At 48.5% G+C, this 19,875-nt stretch overlaps 1 protein-coding gene across 6 annotated transcripts in view; it reads left to right on the top strand.

The window, feature by feature from the left end:
* The window catches only part of KIAA0100 (KIAA0100 ortholog), a 294,167-nt gene that overhangs the window by 38,529 nt on the left and 235,763 nt on the right, over positions 1-19,875 (top strand). For 5 of the 6 annotated variants that reach the window (XM_029611003.1, XM_029611004.1, XM_029611005.1 and 2 more), the window contains exons 7-13: positions 90-369; positions 1,271-1,385; positions 13,253-13,377; positions 14,021-14,088; positions 14,318-14,463; positions 14,581-14,696; positions 19,548-19,711. In XM_029611003.1, coding sequence (XP_029466863.1) covers positions 90-369; positions 1,271-1,385; positions 13,253-13,377; positions 14,021-14,088; positions 14,318-14,463; positions 14,581-14,696; positions 19,548-19,711 — 1,014 coding nt within the window. The remainder of the gene's footprint in view (positions 1-89; positions 370-1,270; positions 1,386-13,252; positions 13,378-14,020; positions 14,089-14,317; positions 14,464-14,580; positions 14,697-19,547; positions 19,712-19,875) is intronic. The other variant, XM_029611009.1, reaches the window with a different exon arrangement.

Here is a 19,875-nt window from a genome sequence, read left to right as displayed (position 1 = left end):
TCAGATGTCTGGCTTGTCTTCACCGAGCGGTGGCAGCTCATGTTCCAGAGATAGGAGGACTTGGTGGTGTTGTGCTTTGTCCTTCACAGGGTGACTCCTGCCTGGCTGAGCTATCGCTGGCTCTCTCTCTGTCTGTGGAGTGCAGTGGTGATGAGTGGCAGCTTCAGGCTGTCTGCCTGGGCATCCGCAGTCTGCAGGCTGAGCTCCATGAGGGGTTTTTCAACAGTGAGCTGCTGCACAGGAAGGGGGTCCACATGGAACGTGGAGCTGGGGATGAGGCTGACACTCCAGAGCAGAGTGCTGGCAGTGAGGAAGAGGATCTGGAGCAAGGACCAGGTTCCGAGGCAGATAGCATGACGGAACTGTCAGGTTAGTGCCAACAGCCTAGTTGAATCTTTCTTTTTGCCAAACAAACTTCTTTAGGGAGAAACAAATTAGTCTAGATGCTGGTATACAGTGCCAGCGTTGAGTGAGGCATGCTCTCTCCTACACCTGTTTGCATATAGTGCTCCATAGCAGAGTGTGCAATGTGGGGGGTTGATGTGCTCTTCTTGAATACAAGAGACAGTAGTGCAGAACTAATAATATTAGTTGAGTTCAGTATGCAAACAAAATCTGCGTGGTGGGGGCAAGGGTAATATTAGGCCCTGGTTGCTTGCAGCACAGAGAATCAAATGACATCAACCTTAATATTTACTCCCACTGAGAAAATTAACCCTGTACGGGGCAGAGGTGGAGATGAAGTGCACAGCGGGCGACAGATTTTCAAGTCCTCCCTTCCTACGAGCTTGTTTGCAAGGGAATGGAACCCCCTCCTCTCCCTTCCTGCAAGCTTGTTTGTATGCCAGTGGAGCCTCCTCTCCCTTTCTTCCTACAAGCTTGTTCATATGGGAATGGAGCCCCCTCCTTGCTTCCTATGAGCTTGTTTGCATGGGAATGTAGCTTTCCTCCTCCCTTCCTGAGAGCTTGTTTGCATGGCAGTGGCGCGCCCTCCTCCCCACCTGCGAGCTTATTTGCGTGGGAATGGAGCCTCTCTCTCCTCCCTTCCTGTGAGCTTATTTGCATGGCAATGGAGCCCCCCTTCCTGCAAGCCTATTTGCATGGCAATAGAATTCCCCTCCTGCCCACTTGTAAGCTTTTTTGCGAGAGAATGCGCCCTCCTCCTACCCACTTACAAGCTTGTTGGCATGGGAAAGGAGTTGCACTCCCTGTATGTGAGCAGTATGAGTGTTTGGCAGGGCACTGATGGTTGCTTATAATGTATTTACAGAAAAGGTGAAAGGACAGACTGTGTCCTGGCAGCGATTTTTAGAGCAGATCCCTCAGAAGCTGAAGGTGGAACTGGAGAATAGCAGCTTGATTCTCTCAATGAATAGTCAGCAGAGGTAAAACTGAAGACTCCTGGCTGCTGTAGATTTATGATGAAAGGCAGAGACCCCTCTAAAGTTCTCCCCATACCTCACATTTGTTTGGGAGGGGGCACAGACCCTAATAAAACCAATTCCTGTTAGTTCCCTAGATCAGTCCAGGCAAGTGGGTTTTGCATCCCTACCAGCAGATGGAAGCAGAGAACTAAAAGCTTTGAGACACTGCTACATAACCGAGAGTGTCACCTGCAGTCCCTCAGTATTTCTCTGTCTTCAGCAGATGGTAGAGGTGCAAACCTGTGGATAAGAAAGAAAGAAGGGACAGAAGAAGAGAGGTGTTAGGTTCCTTCGTGGGTCATCTCTCAGGTTGAGCTGGGCGAGCAGGGGCTTGGTAATACCTCACCAGCTTTAGCCCGCAGCAGATCCAGGGGTCTGACAGCCAGGGCTCCTGCTTCCCTCTTATCCCCTGAAGGCTCCTTCCCAGAGGTGTTGCCAGCAGAAAAGTATTCCTTTTCTTGCTTGAATTTCTTTCTTTTCTGTGGCTGCTGTTTTTTGTTTTGTTTTTTTAAAGAAAGTGTTACATTTTTCTTTCAGTAGCAACAGTTCGGGCTGTTTCTGGTTTGAACATCAGGGCAGGCCCGGGATGGGGAAGGGAGCAGTGACCTCTTTTTGCAGCTTCGGGCTGCTCGGGTAGCCATAGGCTGTTTTGGGCCTTGTTCCCCTCCTCTTCTGCATGCCGCAATCACATGGCTTCTGTTCCTTTGCAGCAAACATGGCCACATGGAGACAAGATGACTCCTACAGCGATATCCCAATGCAGGAAAGCTTCGGGCTGCTCAGGAAGCTGGAGGTGCATTAGGCCGTGTTCCCTTCCTCTCCTGCGCACCGTGATCATGTGGTTTCTGTTCCTCTGCGGCAGGCCTGGCCACGTGGAGACAGGATGGCGCTGGTAGTGGTTTCCCAGCGCGGGAAAGCTTGTTAGGCCGGCTCCCTGGCTTGGGGTGCAGCTGAATGCAGCGGTGCTATGCCGCAATTCATTTCTGGAGGGGATGGGTCCTCCGGGGGGAAGGAGGCTGGTAGGAGAGCCACAGCTTCCCAAGGCCCTGTCACGATCAATGCCAGGAGCCTAAACAGCCTGTCAGGCAGGGGAAGGGCTACAGCTCGGGAGCCCAGGGACTCCCCTCCCCTGTTGTCTCTGGCGATCCCGTCGGGAGGTGGGGGGAGGCGATGCGCGCTCTGGACCAGACAGAGGAGAGGATGACATGGAGTTTCCTCTGAATTTGTCTTGCTTATGCTTAAAGCGTTTTTAACCAGGAAAAGCACTGGCTATAAAAAGGGCCCTTCTGTTAGCAGTCTTGTCCTGCTGCAAAGAGGCCGAGGGACTCCTTGGCCAGGGGGGTTAGGGGACCTCCTTCGCCGGCTGGGCCTGGACCATCCTGAGGAGCCTGGCAGCTCGGATGATTCAGACCTGGATGACCTGGAAGATGGTCTTGGGGGTTGGTCTGAGGGTGGATCAGGGTGACCCAGCAGATCTCAAGGCAGATGTCGATCAGGACGGGGATAAGGATATGGCTGATCCGGAAGAGGTCCCAATAACGAAGGGAGATGACCTGTGGGTGGTTAGTCTGTTGCGTAAGGAGGAGTTGAGGCCCCCTTATTTCCCATGTTCGGAAGGAATTGGGTATTAAGATGGTCCAGGGGGAGTTGGACAATGAAGGGGTTGATCCGGTGTTGGTTGGACTCCGGGGACCACCGAAAGCCTTTCCTTTCCCTAAAAGGATCAAGAAGCTGGTGAACCAGGCATGGGACTTTCCAGAGGTGAGCCCCTAGATGGCTAGAGCCATAGCAAAGTTGTAGCCCCTCACGGAGAATATCCTGCAGCTGCTGGTAATGCTGAAGGTGCATGCTTCGGTCTTGGCGGTCACTAACAAGATGACCATTCTGGTTGCGGGTTTGGCAGCGTTAAATGATGCACAGGACTGTAAGCTAGAGACTCATCAGGAGAGGATGTTTGAAGCTTTGGCACTGAGCATCTGAGCAGCGATCTGTGGAAGTCTGATGCAGAGGGCCTGTTTACATTGGATCCAGAAGTCTCAGGAGAAGTCTTAAGCAGATGCTTGAGTCAGGCAACGCAGGTGGAGGTTGGAATTGCATATGAGGCTGATGTGCTTTATGCCTTGAGCTGGACTTTGGCCAGGAACATGGTCGTGGCGGTCTCTATGCAACATCTGCCGTGGTTGTGGAATTGGTCAGCTGATATGTGGTCCAGATCTTGACTCTGTAATCTCCCCTTTAAAGGAAGGAAAATTGTTGTTTTGGGAGGACCTGAAACAATTGATAAAGATTTTGGCGGAGTCTAAAGGGAATAAGCTGCCAGAGGATAAGATGACAGTCAGGAAGTCTTTTCTGCCTCGCTCTGTGTTTCAGGAGGTTTGGTGCTTTGTCCCAGTAAGGGATTTGCACTCTCTTTGGGGCAGAACCATGGGTTCGGTAGGCAGCAGTCCTTTCAAGGCACCTGTAAATTTCCCTGAGAGGTCTCCAGCCAGGAGGCTGGCAGCAGTAAGGCTTCACAATAAAAACAAGCTGGTCCACTCTCTCAATATGGCGGTGGAAGGCCGTCTATCACATTTTTACAAAGAGTGGACCAGGGTTACCTTAGACCAATGGGTCCTATAGGTAATAAAGGACGGCTATGCTTTAGAATTTTTTCACTCCATCATGGAAGCTTTTGTGATGTCTCATTGCAGTGTCTGAGGCAATAAGCAGCAATTCAGGACAATTCGCCTTCAGTTGCTGGCATGATTGTACCGAGGGCGGCTAAGGAGCACAGTCGCAGGAGGTACTCTATTTACTCTATTGTGCCAAAAAAGGAAGGAGCTTTTCATCCCATCTTCAATCTGCAAAAGATGAAATGTGATACTGCGAGTTCCCTGTTTTTCCGTATGGAAACGTTGCGGACGATAATAGTTTGTCGTGGTTTTTCGGGCCTCGCTGGAATTGACTGAAGCCTATCTGCACATTCCTATTTGGCAAGAACATAAAACGTTTCTTTGTGGTATGGTTCTTGGGTAACTATTCCAGTTTTGGGCCCTCCCGTTCGGTTTGGCAACTGCACCTCACACATTCACAAAGGTGATGGTGGGGGTGGTGGCAGTGGCTCTCCGCAGGGAGGGGATCTTAGTTCATAATTATCTAGATGACTGGCTTATCCGAGGGAAATTGGAGGAGGTATGCCGATAGTCTGTGTGCATGGTGATGGATATGTTGTGGTCCTTGAGCTGGGTGATGAATTTGGCAGAGTCACCTGAGCCCTACCCAGATGTTGGAATACTTGGGAGCGAAGTTCAATACTCAGCAGTGTTTCTCGCCTCGGAGGGGTTTCAGACGTTATAACCCCAGGTGGAGCAGATTTTGCAGATGCTAGTGCCCAGGGCTTGGGATTATCTTCAGATCTCTGTTCAATGGCATCCTATGTTGAATTTGGAGAAAGGGATGGACCTGGAGGTTCTGGATTGGGTTATAGGGATCGCAGAAGCCAACCTCAAGGGTTGGGGGGGGGGGGGCGATCTGTCAAGAATGGATGGCACAAGAACATTGGTCACCAGTGGAAGTATCCTGGTCTATCAATTGCTTGGAAACAAGAGCAGTGTGCAGGGCGTTGATGGAATTCCTTCCACAAGTTCAAGGTCAAATGGTCAAAATGTTCTCGGACAATGCGACAATCGTGGCTTATATTAGTTGGCAAGGGGGAACGAAGAGTCGCGCTGTTGCCCACGGAGCCAGGGCCATTTTGCCCAAGTGGAGCAACATTTGCAGGGGATTGCCACTTCACATGTTGCAGGAATGGACAATGTGCAACTTTCTCATTAGGTCACAGTTGGATCCTGGAGAACGGGAGCTATCGAAAGAGGCCTTTGACCTTATCCCAGTCTCGATGGGGCAGTCCCGCTCTGGATCTGATGGCTCAAGGAGTAGTGCCAAGGCAGCAAGTTCCTTCAGCTGCAGACGGTAGGTCGCAGCCAAGGGCATAGAGCTTGGATGCTTCCATGGCTGACAAGGATCCTGCTGTATGTGTTCCCTCCATGACCATTAATAGGTTGAAGGTTTAGGTGCATCGTGAGATATGTGGCTCAGGTGGTACTGGTGGTGCCAGAGAGGCTGCATCACCCGTGGTTCGCTAATCTGGTTCAGCACACAATTGACGGGTCTGTGAGATTGGCTCAATTGCAGGGGCTGTTAAGGAAGGTCTTATTTTCTTGGATTGGGTGGATCACTTTTGTCTCTCGACTTGACTTTTGAGATCAGGTGCTTGTGATAAAAAGGATACTCTGAGCCCATGATTTTCAAGGGCTTAGTTTACAATTCCTTGCGGGTTCAGGTGGCAGCCTTGGGGAGTCTCAGAGGTATATTCCAGGGAAAAGGTTGTTGGCCTCACATCCAGGTATTGAGGTTTTTGAAGGGGGTCAAGCATCTGCGGTCACCAGGGATAAGATTGGGTTTGGCATGGAGTTTAAAATTGGTGCTTTGTGGGTACTTTGTGGGCCTCTGTTTTGAGCCATTGAGGAAGGCGTCATTAAAGGACCTCACGCTAAAGGTGGTATTTTTTGTGGCGATTTGTTCGTTCAGAAGGATCTCGGAGCTGCAGGCTTTCTCCTGTAGGGAACTATTTCTGAAAATTTTGAATGAGGGGGTGTCTTTGCACATGGTACAGTCGTTCCTGTCTAAGGTGGTATCTTCGTTTCACCTGAGTCAGGCTGTGGAGCTCCTCCCTTCCCAAATTGGTCTGCTGAGTTGCCGGAGGCAAAAGTCACAAACAGTTTTTGGCGGTTAGATTATTTGTTTGTATTGTTTGGAGGTGCCAGAAATGGATGCAAGGCCTCCAAGGGCACGCTAATTCTTTGGCTGAAGGAAGCTATTATTTTGGCCTACCTTTGTAAAGGGAGAAGAATTCCAGAGGGGTTGTGTGCACAATATTAAGAGCGCAGGCATAGTTGTGGGCCGAGTATCAATGTCGCCGCAGATTTGTAGAGCGGTGACATGGTCTTCTCTTTACACTTTATCTTGCTATTACCATTTTAGATATTCAGGCTCCAGGAGAGCCGACCTTTGGCAAAAGCGTTTTGAGAGGAGGGTCTTTTGCGGGCCAGTTTAGGGGTGCTTTGGTATATCCCACTTGTCTGGACTGATCTGGGTACGAACAGGAAAGGGAAATTGGTTCGTTCCTAGCGTGTAGCCAGATGGACTCAGGACCAATAGGTTATGTGTTCCCCTGCTAGTAGATGGAGACGGAGTCAGGTTTCAAAGCTGATGTCACCCTGGATATACTCCTGCAATGACCTCAGCCATTCAGTATTTATCCGCCTCCTAACAGATGTGGATGCTATCCCCACACCGGTAGCGGTGTCTAGTGGGATTGCAGCACTAATCCAAAGGAGAATTTTACCTTCAAATTGAAAAGAAGATCGAGCCCCGCTCTCCTGCAGTGATACCTGAGGGTCCCTCCCCCAGTTGAGAATTCCTGAGGTGATTTCTGAGATCCCTCAGAGGTATACCTTGGTCTGGTAGCCGGCTCCCGGCATGGACTTTGCTGCTGAAGCAGCTGAAAGACAATGGGTGCAGAAGCTGAGTGCGGCAGTGAAGGCCTATGCCCTCTCCCCCTCATAGCCGGAGACCATCTCTATACTCGGCCGGTAAGCGCTGAGACCAGGTAAGTAGAGAAGAACTCCGACGAACCAGAAACATGGAAGGACTTCGGTAAGTCTTTCCTCCAGTCTCCTTGCTTGGCATGCTATACCGATATCGTTCCCGATCTCCGTGCGGGAAGGGGGTTTCCGAGCAGGTTGAGCGGCCCCCTCATTGGGCTAGGCCCCGCTTCAGGCTCAGTGGATTCTCCACGTGGTGATCCACGGCACCGCCATCTTGCGCGAAGTTTGGTGCGGCGCCATTTTCCCCCTTCGACCGTTGGTACTCGTGGTGCAAGCCGGCCTTCTGTGCTTCTAACGTGCACGTAAATATGCGCATAGCTGCGCACATAAGCGCACGCACAACTTAGCACACATCCAGCTGCTTTGACCTACTCATGCCAAGGCGAGTCTGTGTGCACTCGAGAGGTATTAACCGGCTAAACACACAAGCTACAGAGGTTATGGACCCTGCAGCAAAGAAGCTCAGAAGACACTCCCTTTGCGCAGCCTGCCATATTAGGGCTACACAGTTTGACCTGGAATCCTGCTTATGTCAACACTGTGAAGAGGCCCAGGGAGGACTGGATTCTCAAAACTTCTCCAAACCCGGCCCATCCCAGTCGGATGACGGGTCAGCCACGACCTTATCCAGCAGCACTCCGGACCTGAGCAATTCTGGGACAGCGTCCTTCCTGGGAGAGGGCAGTTCAGCAGCCCCTACCCTGTTTCTTCCTGGGCCAAATATGAATCTGGCAGCCTTCTCCTGGTTGGAAAATTTTTCAGGGCCTCCAAGCCTTTGTCCAGGCGCAGTCAGCCCTGTCCCTGCCCAGGCTGAACCCCAGCAGAGAAGGCCTCGCCCTCCCAGCCCTGTCAGATTGCCTCGGGACATGCCTTGCCTCACCAAGGGTATTCCTGATGGGGATTCGTTGGAGGAATCATTTGCTGGGCCCATACTATGGAACACGATGCCCCCCGAACTCAGATTACAGAATAATCTCAAAACTTTTAAGAAAAATCTAAAAACATGGCTCTTTAAAAAAGCCTTCACTAAAGAGTGTGGAGGGTAGAGAATGAAAGTACAGGGTAATGCAGATGAGAATGAATTTACTCAATCCTACATTTAAGAAGTAATATTTCAAAGCGATAGTAACTCAATAATATACCTGGACTTGACCAACATTACTCAAATAATGATTTTATTTATGAAATTGTAACTGAACTTTATTGGCACCTGTTAGAATGTACGATATCCTACATTTACTTACCTTAGTCTATGTGCCTATTTGTAAACCGTTGCGAGGGTATATAACTTAGCGACGGTATAGAAAAGTTTTTAAATAAATAAATAAAGGATGGGGAAATCCCTCCAGGCCTGTAGCAATACTGGACCATGCTTCGATTTTTCCAGAGATGAATTACCGACCCTAGTTTCCCAGACTCTGAAGATTCTTGGAGTTCCGGAGCCCAAGAGGAGCCCCATCCTGGTGTCTCTACGGAAAGCTTCTTGCTATTTCCCGATACTGGAAGCCATCCAGGAGCTGATTGACCTGGAATGGGATGCTCTGGAGGCAAGTTTTAAAGGAAGTCTGTCCTTAGAGGCCTTGTATCCTCTGGACCCAATGGTCGGGGAACGCTTGCGTTTCCCAAAAGTGGATACCCTGGTCTGTACCGTCTCCATGCGAACAACTATCCCTGTAGAGGGAGGAGCAGCCTTGAAAGATGCTCACAATAAGCGGTTAGAATCCATCCTTAAGCAAACCTTCGACGCAACAGCAGACACTGCAGATCGCTTCCTGTTGTGCCCTGGTGGCTCGCTTGTGTCTGCTCCGCTCGAGAGAGGCAGATAGCTCTGGGGCACACGCTGCAGCCTTCCTGGTGGACACAAGCTCAGACCTAGTGTGTATCTCAGCTAGAGGAGTAGCCTCAGTGGTGGCGACCAGAAGACAGCTGTGGTTGCGAAACTGATCAGCGGACACAACTTCTAAGGCAAACCTCACAAAGATGCCCTTTAAGGAATTCCTCCTATTTGGAAGTGAATTGGAGAAGCTAGCCAGTAAGTGGGATGAATCTCCAGTGCCCAGGCTACCGGAAGATAAGAAAAAGAGGTCATAGCGCCCCTCACTCATGAGAGTTCGGGCAAGGGGCTCCCAGCGCTTCCGGCACTACAGAAACTCGTCATTTCAGTCAGTTCGGCCCTTGGGAAGATCTCAGTCCTTTTGGAACCAGCAACCAAAAAGAAGAACAGGTTCGGGCTCAGGTTCGACTGAAACTTCCCAGTGAAGTTGGGCTGATCCATTCTCGAGAAGAGGAGATAGGGGGCAGTCTCTCCCTCTTCTATCAGCGGTGGGTTGAGATCACGTTGGACAAATGGGTACTGGACATCATACGAGAAGGTTATGCTCTTGAATTCCACAGCATCCCTCGGGACAGGTTCATGATGTCACCTTGCCACTCCCAGCACAAGAAACTGGCAGTGGAAACCACACTGATAAGGCTCCTCAGTCTGAGGGCTATAACTCCGATACGTACACCCCAAGTAAATACAGGGCATTATTCCATCTATTTAATCATGCCAAAGAAAGAGGGCTCATACCGACCCATCCTGGATCTCAAGAGCGTCAACTGTAATCTGTGGATAATTCACTTCTGCATGGAAACTCTCCACTCTGTCATAATGGCAGTAAACTGGGAGAGTTCCTAATCTCTCTGGACCTCTTGGAGGCCTACCTCCACATTCCAATCCGTCAAAACCACCAGCATTTTCTATGCTTTGCGTTACTGGGCCAACATTACCAGTTCCGATTGTTACCCTTCAGCATGGCAACCGCCCTCAGAACATTCTCCAAAATTATGATGGTCATAGCAGTGGCACTGAGGAAAGAAGGGATCCTGGTGCACCCTTAGTTGAATGGCTGGCTGATCCAGGCGAAGTCGTTGGAAGAGAGCCTCTAGGTGACCAGCAGGGTCAGGTCCATCCTGCAGGATCTCGGTTGGGTCGTGATCATGGACAAGAGCAACCTGAAGTCCTCCCAGTCCTTAGAGTACCTGGGGGCCCGATTCAACACTAAGCAGGACAAAGTCTTTCTTACTCCCTCAAGGACCAAGTACAACAGTTGATGAACACAATGTGCCCCAAACTTTGGGGCTATCTCCGGGTCTTCGGCCTCATGGCATCAATCCTGGAAGTAGTACCTTGGGCTAGGGCATACATGCGGCCCCTCCAGCACTCCCTACTGTCACGATGGAACCCACTGTCTCAAGACTACTCGATTTGCCTTCTCCTACCGATGGAAGTATGCTCTCGGCTCCAGTGGTGGCTACAAAAAATTCACCTAAGTAAGGGTGTAAGCCTGTCCTCACCAAGCTAGATCGTCCTCATAATGGACGTGAGCTTTCGAGGGTGGGAAGCTCACTGTCCGGAACTGACAACCCAGGGACAATGGACCGAGGAAGAGGTGAACTGGAACATAAATTGCCTGGAAGTGCGAGCGGTCAGATTAGCATGCCTGCATTTCAGCCACAGGCTCCAGGGGCAAGCAGTCTACGTGATGTCTAACAACGCAACAATGGTGGCCTACATCAACTGCCAGGGAGGAACTAAGAACCACCAGGTGTCTCTGGAAATAGACCCCCTTATGGAATGGGCAGAATTAAACCTACAAGAGATCTCGGCCTCCCACATCACGGGAAAAGACAATCACAGCAGACTTTCTCAGGGAAAGCCTGGATCCGGGGGAATGGATGCTGTTGACCAGAGCCTTTCAGCTCCTAGTAGATCGCTGGGGCCTTCCATCCATCAAACTACTGCCTATATCTCACAATGCAAAAGTTCCCCGGTTCTTCAGTCACATACGGGATCAGCGCTCCCAAGGGATCGACACCCTTGTCCAGACCTGGCCAGAGGAGGACTTACTGTATGCCTTCCCTCTGTGGCCTCTACCGGGCAAGATCATCTGCAAGATCGAACACCACAGAGGATTAGTCCTGGTGGCCCTGGATTGGTCCAGACGCCCGTGGTATGCAGACATGCGGAGGCTTCTTGTGGAGAGTCCTCTTTACCTCCCCCCGTCACAGGGATCTTTTCCAGCAAGGCTTGATTCTTCACGAAGACCCAACTCAATTCTCTTTAGGTCTGGCCCTTAAGAGGGCTTGCCTGACAAAACGTGGTTATTCGGTGGCTGTTATCGCCACATTGCTCTGCACGCGGAAGTTCTCAATGTCCCTGGTATACATACGGATCTGGAGAATATTTGAGGCCTGGTGCGGGGAGCGTGGGGTGACCCCACAGACGGCCAAGATCCCCATGATTCTGGAATTTTTACAGAACAGCCTGAACAAAGGATTGTCCCTCATCTACCTCAAGGTTCAGGTGGCAGTCCTCTCCTGCTTCAGGGCAGATGAACGAAAACAGTCTGACATGTCTGGACTTGACCTGTTTCCTAAAAGGGCTTAAACAACTCCGACCACCCTTAAAGTGGCCGGACCCCCTATGGAACCTCAATTTAGTATTGGACTTCCCAGCAGGGCTCTCCTTCAGAACACTGTGCAGTCTGTCGCTACGCCTATTAACACTAAAGACGGTATTCTTGGTAGTGATATGCTCAGCTCGTCGCATCTTGGAACTACAGGCGCTGTCTTGTCGGGAGCCATTCCTCCGATTTACTCCATGAACAGTACAGCTTCACACCATCCCCTCCTTCTTACCAAAGGTAGTCTCTGAGTTTCACCTGAACCAATCCATCTCCTTACCATCCCCGGATAGTCACAAGGACACAGAGGACTACCGCCTTCTTCACCATCTGAATGTCGGTAGACTCTTAGTGCAGTATCTGGAACGTTCAGAACCAGTGCGTAAGACAGATCGCTTGTTCATTCTACACGGGGGAAAGAAGCAGGGTGAAGCAGTGTCGCAGGCTACCATAGCTCGCTGGATCAAGGAAGTAATCAAGGCAGCTTACATAGAGACAGGAAAGCCTTTGCCCCTTCAAGTCAAAGATCATTCTACCAGGGCCCAGACAGTATCCTGGGCGGAAGCTAAGCTACTGTCTTCCGCCAACATCTGTCGAGCAGTGGCGTGGTCCTCCTTGCACACCACCTCCAGGTTCTACTGCCTGGACGTTCAGGCCCGAGAGGACACATGGTGTTTGCGAGGGCGGTGCTAACCAGACCACGGGTAGTCGCCCGCCCCATTCAGGAGTAGCTTTTGTACATCCCATTGGTCCTGAGTCCATCTGGACTTCTGGAGTTTTGGTGCTTATGTTGGTTGCGGACAGTTGTGGTCTCGTTTTTTAATCAAGTTTTTAATAAAGTTGCTTCGAAGTTCTTCAATAATTATTCCACAATGACTTTTTGAAGAGAATGCTGAATGGCTGAGGTCACTGCAGGGGTGTATCTAGGATGACTTCAGCTTTGAAACCTGACTCCATCTCCATCTGCTAGCAGGGGAACACATAACCCATTGGTCCTGAGTCCATCTGTCTATACTAAGGAAAATGAAATGATCAGATAAGTAATTTCTCCATTACTTGCTAATTTTCATTCACAAAGTACCACAGATCAGTCCAGAGACCCAGCCCCTTAATGTTCTCAAGACCGTTATGGCAGGTCTGTGTTCTGGCATGCTTACTGGGAAGAACTGTCAGAATGTATATATACATAACCTAAAGAAGTTTGCTGGGTTGTGGTTAGCCCCTTGGGTTGATTTGTGGTTTTTCTATTTGGGAGTCTCCAAACCTTGGATTTGGCATTCGCCCTCATTTGTGGGGGTGGGAGGGGGGGGATTGAGTTGTTACTCTATAGTTGGCTTGGGTACAGGTCAATACTGAGGGACTGCAAGTGGCACACTCTGTTATATAGCAGTGCCTCAGTTCTCTGCCTCCATCTACTGGTAGGGATGCAAAACCCACTTGACTGGACTGATCTGTGGTACTTCAGGAATGAAAATTAGCAGGTAAGAACCAATTTACCTTTCCCTGGTTCTGCAGGGGATACGATCAGTGGGTTGAAGTCACAATAAAATGCCCCCAGATTTTCCACCTGGTTAGAATTCTTGGCAAAGAGGGCCAGAGTTTGAGTGGACAAGAAGCGTAACCTCTGTTCTCTCCCTCTGTTTCGAATGTCTTGCAAGCCACAGGGAGGTCTGCGATGTGTTGGAGTGGCCCTGCTTTCTATGTTATGCTTACTGCTGTCTGTTATGCTCAGGCACCTGAACTGGACCCTGAAGCTGCTGCAGCTTCTGTACACGCGGGAGGAGACCCAGCTTCCTCTACGGAGCTTTACCAGCAGTTCGGAGCTAGCCCAGATGAGCAGCGAGATACTGCTTGAAGGTTAGTGGGGGCATAGTTCTGACCCCTGTGTGGAGCTTGCACCTCCTCTTTCGTGCTGTGTTGGGGCAGTGTGAGGAGAGAATTGGACATAACTTTGCTCTGTTGCATAGCACTGGGCGCCACTCCTGCCTGATGCTGGGAGTGGTTTGTGCTTCCCCCCTTTTTTTTTTTTTGGGCAGGAGAATCTCCTGCTTTTTCTGATTTTGTGTTTCCCTTGGAAGGAAGAAGTTTTGGGGTACTGTCCCTAACACTCCCTACCACTTTGCCTCTCCCGAGGCTCCATCATGAACTGCCTTGATTCGGATTGAAGGCAGTATGTAGTGGCACTCACATTGAAGGTGCAACCCAGCTCCTGTTGGGTGCTTTTAAGTGCAGGTCCAGTAGCCCTATTGGTCCTGGTGAAAACTGGAGTATTTTTGTTTATTTTTTATGTATTTATTTCCTGATTGATTGTTCTAGCCTCTGAGGGAGGTATAAATTTAACATTCTTACATACAGAAGTGTCAGAAATAAAAATTTAAATAAAATCCCAAATCATAAATAACGTTGGAACAAACAATGAAAATGCGAGAGTGCAGCTTTATCATTGTGGAGGGTGTGAGCTGGATATCCTCACCAACTCCTTTGTCTCTTTGCTCTGCAGATGGTCTCCTCTTGTCCCAGAGCCGACAGAGAATTCTTTGTTTGAACTTACTTAAAACAAGCATACAGGTGAGCATGTGGGAGGCAGGCAGCCTTGTATTATCTCTCTGTTCACGTTTGTCTTTTCCTCTCCTGCTCTGTACTGCTGTTACATGAGAGTACACTTGGGATTTGATGGAGGATCAGAAGTTGTGTTATACTAGGGCCTACATTACTGGTTCTTGTGTCCTCATGGCAGGCTACCTGAACGAGTCTCAAGTCTATTTGTCATGCTTTCCTCATATATCCTGCCCTACAGGTCAACTCTATAGATATCACAGGCTCAGCTACTCTGAACACCTGCATTGTTCACTACCGCCACCAGGAGCTCTCCCACTGGTGGAGCCTGCTGACATTAGAACAGTGGGGTAGGAAGACCCCAGTTCAGAGCAGGAAAATAAGATGGTGAGTTTCCTTTTAATGAGAACCCCTCATACTAGATCACAAACGCTTTCTGAGTCTGTTGGGGGTTTTTTTGGTTTTTTTTTAAATAAAACTCTCTCTCTCTCTCTCTCCTGTCAGCTTTCCCCAGATCATCGCTCCTATCAGTTTCAGCTCGTCCATCAGTAACGTGAGTGTGTCCTTGCAGCTGGGGGACACACTTCCCTGTGCCCTGGGGTTTACCTCCATCTCTCTAGGTAAATTATGGAAGGTAGCTGAGTCCAAGGAGTGCATTTGAAGACAGAATGGTATAGAAATGTAAGATGGAACTAAACCAGATGTACTGGGACCTCTCTGTAAGGTTCCCTAAAACTAAGTTCCCTGTATGTACCCGGATCAGTCCAGACACCTGGGTTCATCTCCCCATCAGCAGATGGAGACAGAGGAAAAAAACCTTGCTGACACTGTATTTAAGCAACCGTGCCACCTGCAGTTCATCAGTATTTGTCGCCAGCAGATGGCAGAGGCTGTTAATCCTGCAGTTGACTAATTTTTTTCAGCTATGCCGCAAGTCAGTTCATCGAGTTCTAGAAGTCCTACAGTCCCTAAGTTGGGTAGTGAATCATGACAAAAGTCAGCTATCACCAACACAAACTTTGGAATATTTAGGAGCTCAGTTTGATACTCTTATTGGCAGAGTCTTTCTCTCTCAAGATCGAATCTTGAAACTTCAGGCCCAGATCCGCCGGTTTTTGCGGTTGCAGGTACCCAAGGTCTGGGACTACTTTCAGGTACTTGGCTCGAATGCCTCCATGCTGGACTTGGTTGCCTGGGCGTTTTCCCATATGAGACCACTACAGACTGCATTGTTGTCCCGCTGGAAGCCAGTATCGGAAGAATATCATATCCGCTTACCTCTTGGGGGTTTGCCAAGAGACAGTCTGTCATGGTGGCTTCAGACTTCCAATCTTAGTCGGGGAGTGGACCTCAAAGTCCCCGATTGGATGGTGGTTACTACCTATTTATTTTATTTTATTTATTTTTAATTTTTATAGACCGAAGTTCTTGTAGGAACTACAAATCAATCCGGTTTACATACAACTTTTAAATGCCCAAAAAGAGTAGTGGGCTTTACATAGAACAGTTGAACAATAAAACAGGTAACAATAGAACAATAACAATAATGATGGAACAAATAGAATAGATAACCAATTAAACATAGTAATATAGTAATAAATATTATATAGAAAATAAATATAAAAGAGATAGAGTAAATGGAGTGTGAGTACAGTATAAATACAAAAGATTAAAGAGCTCAAAAATTAAGGTACAGTTGAAAAAAATCGTAATAGGAAAAACAGTGAGATAACCCATGATTTGGGTTAAAAGACTTGATTAGGTAGCATTAGATGTCTGGGAAGGCTTGACGGAAAAGCCATGTTTTTAGCTTTTTTTTGAACTCCTGATGACTTGGTTCTAGTCTTAGATCTGGGGGGAGCGCATTCCATTGGTGGGGGCCTCCTGAAGATAGTGCTCTTTTGCTCAGTGATGATTTTACCTGTGGGGCTTGCAATGTGCCTTTGTATGCGCTTCTAATTGGTCTGGATGAAGTATGAGGTTGGAGTTGGGTGCTTAACATGATCGGAGCAAGATTGTATGTTGCTTTGTGAATAATTGTGAGCACTTTATAGAGGATCCTGTGGTTAATAGGAAGCCAATGTAGGTTACGAAGGATTGGAGTGATGTGATCTCTTTTATTAGAGTTTGTAAGTATTCTGGCAGCGGCGTTTTGAACCATTTGTAAGGGTTTGATGGTATTTGAGGGTAGACCGAGAAGGAGGGAGTTGCAATAATCGAGCTTAGATAGTATGATGGATTGAAGTACTAGCCGTAAGTCAGAGAAGTGAAGGAGGGGTTTTAGCTTTCTGAGGACTTGCAGTTTGTAAAAGCAGTCCTTTGCGGTATTGTTTACAAACTTTTTTAGGTTTAGATTGTTGTCTAGCCAGGCTCCAAGATCCCTGACGTCTGGTGAGAACTTGCTAATTGAGTTTGGTTGAGAGGAGCTTGAAGAGATGGTGAGGGGATCTTGGGAGATAATGAGCATTTCGGTTTTGTTGGCATTCAATACTAAATTGAGGCTTGAGAGTAAGTCTTTAATTGGCTGTAGACAGTCATTCTATGCTAGTCTCTGGATGGGGAGCAGTTTGTCAGTCCCATTCGGTTTAGGGATCCTGGTCCACAAGACAGTCTGCATTGTCTATCAACCGTCTAGAGACCAGGGCGGTTCGCTTTGCCTTGAAAGAGTTTCTGCCGTTACTACGGAATCATCCGGTTCGAGTTCTGTCTGACAACGCGACAACAGTAGCGTATATAAATCGGCAGGGCGGAACCAAAAGCAAGGCAGTGGCTCTAGAGGCGCAGAGGTTGGTGCTCTGGGCGGAGCGACATCTAGAGAGATTAGCGGCATCCCACATTGCAGGAACAGAGAATGTTCAGGCAGATTTCTTGAGTCGCACTCACTTGGATCCAGGCGAGTAGGAACTCTCAGAGACAGCCATGCAGTTAGAGATCGTTGGGGGTCCACCTCACATAAGAACATAAGAAATTGCCATGTTGGGTCAGACCAAGAATCCATCAAGCCCAGCATCCTGTTTCCAACAGAGGTCAAACCAGGTCACAAGAACCTTATGGCAACCTCTCGGAATGCCAAGGCCTTCCGATTCTTCAGTCGCCGAAGACAGTATGGGGCCGAAGGTGTTGACGCTCTGGTTCTACCATGGCCTCAGGGAACTCTACTATATGTTTTTCCTCCGTGGCCGCTAGTGGGCAAGGTTCTACATCGCATAGAAAAGCTTTATGGAGAGGTGATTCTGGTGGCTCCGGAGTGGCCTCGGCGTCCATGGTTTGCGGATCTGGTCAACCTGGCAGTGGACGGCCCGCTTCACTTCAGCCACCTGATGCGTCTTCTTCGACAGGGTCCTATATTTTTCGACCAGGCTACTCACTTTTGTCTAGCGGCATGGCTTTTGAGAGGAGGCGTTTTGAAAAGGAAAGGTTACCCGGACTCTGTAGTCACGACATTGTTACAGTTTAGAAGGAAGTCTACTAACCTCTCTTATGTTCGGGTATGGAAGATTTTTGAGTCCTGGTGTTCCATCAGGGGAATTCACCCTCTTAGGGCCTTAATTCCTGAAATATTATCTTTCTTACAGGATGGTTTCATCAAGGGCTTATCTCTTGGTTCTGTTAAAGTGCAGGTAGCAGCACTGGGCTCTCTCTATGGCAAAATTGAAGGTTTCTCTATTTCGTCTCATCCGGACGTGGTTCGTTTTCTTAGAGGTACGATGAATCTTTGTCCTCCAGTTTGGAAATCTTGTCCGTCTTGGAACCTTAATCTAGTTCTTAAAGCTCTGTTTGAACCTCCCTTCGAGCCACTCCGAAGAGCTACTTTAAAAGATTTGACACTTGAGGGAATTTTTCTCGTTGCCATTTGTTCGGCTAGAACAAATGGCATATCCAACTTCACGCATATCCAACATAACTCTCTGCTTCTACGGCAGGGGAGAAAGTCTGATACTTCACTTTCAACACACATCCAGCATAGCTCTCTGCTTCAACGGCAGGGGGAACGTAGAAAGGTGGATCTATATACAGACAATAACCAACAAGGACTGAGTTACATAGTCTGGGTAAACAAAGGCATGGGTGTAGCTTGCTTATTGCGGCGGTTACTACCCCTAACTATGGTAGATATTCACTTGGGTGCAGTTCCAACACTGCTCTCTACATTAATGGTGCAGGTGGAAGGGAAATAGAACCAAAAGGTTACTAAGAGCCAAGAGTAACAGCAGTATGAGAGAAATTAAAAAAAAAAAAAAAAGTGCATAGCTTGCTGGGCAGACTGGATGGGCCGTTTGGTCGTCTTCTGCCGTCATTTCTATGTTTCTATAGAAGAAATTCTGAGTTACAGACGTTATCTTGTCGAGATCCTTTCCTTCAGATTTCAGAATCCGGAGTTTCTTTACGGGTGGTACCTTCCTTTTTTCCCAAGGTGGTTTCAGCATTCCATGTCAATCAGTCGGTGGAAATTCCGGCTTTTCCTAACTTACCGACGTCTGATCCTAATGTTACCTTGAGATTACCAATGACTTTAGGAGGTCCGATCACCTCTTCGTGCTGTGGAGTGGTCCTAATAGAGGCTACAAGGCTTCTAAAGCCTCTATTGCATGATTTGTTGAAGGGGGCTATTTCTTCCCCGTATATTACACAGGGTCGTCCAGTTCCGGAAGGATTGCGTGCTCACGCCACACGTTTGCAAGTGGCCTCGTGGGTGGAATCTCAACTTGTTTCCCCACAGGAAATTTGCAGAGCGGCAACTTGGAAGTCGCTGCATACTTTTGCAAGGCACTATCGCTTAGATGTCAGGGCTCCGGCAAACTCTTCCTTTGGCGAGAGTGTTTTGTGAGCGGGACTCTCCAGGTCCCACCCTGGGTAAGGGCTTTGGTACATCCCAGGTGTCTGGACTGATCCGGGTATGTACAGGGAAAGGAAAATTGGTTCTTACCTGCTAATTTTCGTTCCTGTAGTACCACGGGTCAGTCCAGAGCCCGACCAATTAGATGGGGGTTATATTAAGGGGAGAGTTGTAGGCTCAGCTGTAAGATTGTTCTCTGTTGCTTTCCATGTTCTTGTTAATTGTTGTTTAATGGTTCCATATTTTTTGCTATTATCTGCTTTGATATAGATATATACTGATGAACTGCAGGTGGCACGGTTGCTTAGATATGGTGTCAGTGAGGTTTTTTTTCTCTGTCTCATCTGCTGATAGGGAGAGATGAACCCAGGTGTCTGGACTGATCCGTGGTACTACAGGAATGAGAATTAGCAGGTAAGAACCAATTTTCCTCTATTGTACTCTGTTTTCCAGAGTCCCATTAGAAATTATCTCACTCCAGCACACTCATATTACTTGTCTTAGAAAGCAAACAAAAGCAGTACTTTTACAAGGCATTTCTGGACAGTTGTTTTACTGAGAATAGCTTCATAGCAAGGTTATGCCCTAGATATAGGAACTGAATGCAGCATGTGCTTTGTTTGTCTTCTTCCAGACTACCAGAAACTCCACACGCAGAACTTGCACCAGCGAATGCTTCTGGCCGTGGACCACCTCTGTTGGCGAGTGGGCAAAGACTCCCACATCCAGCAGGCTCCTCACCCATCTAGCATGCATGTCTGGGGGGAGGCACTAATTCTGGACTCCTTTAGCCTGCAGGTAAGTGGCCTGCAATAGCCAGTGCCAAGTGTTCACTGTCAGACACTGAAGGGAGAATGAGAAGAATTGCGCAGCTTCTCTACTCTTGTTTGTATGCCTCTCTGGTTTACCCAAATCATGATTTATTCTGAATTTCTTGCTTATGTGAGGAGCAGTCATGTTTG

Source organism: Rhinatrema bivittatum, chromosome 8, assembly GCF_901001135.1.
Source record: "Rhinatrema bivittatum chromosome 8, aRhiBiv1.1, whole genome shotgun sequence".
Lineage (NCBI taxonomy): Eukaryota > Metazoa > Chordata > Amphibia > Gymnophiona > Rhinatrematidae > Rhinatrema > Rhinatrema bivittatum.
The sequence above is the reverse complement of the archived record's forward strand: the minus strand, read 5'-3'. Positions and strand labels throughout refer to the sequence as shown.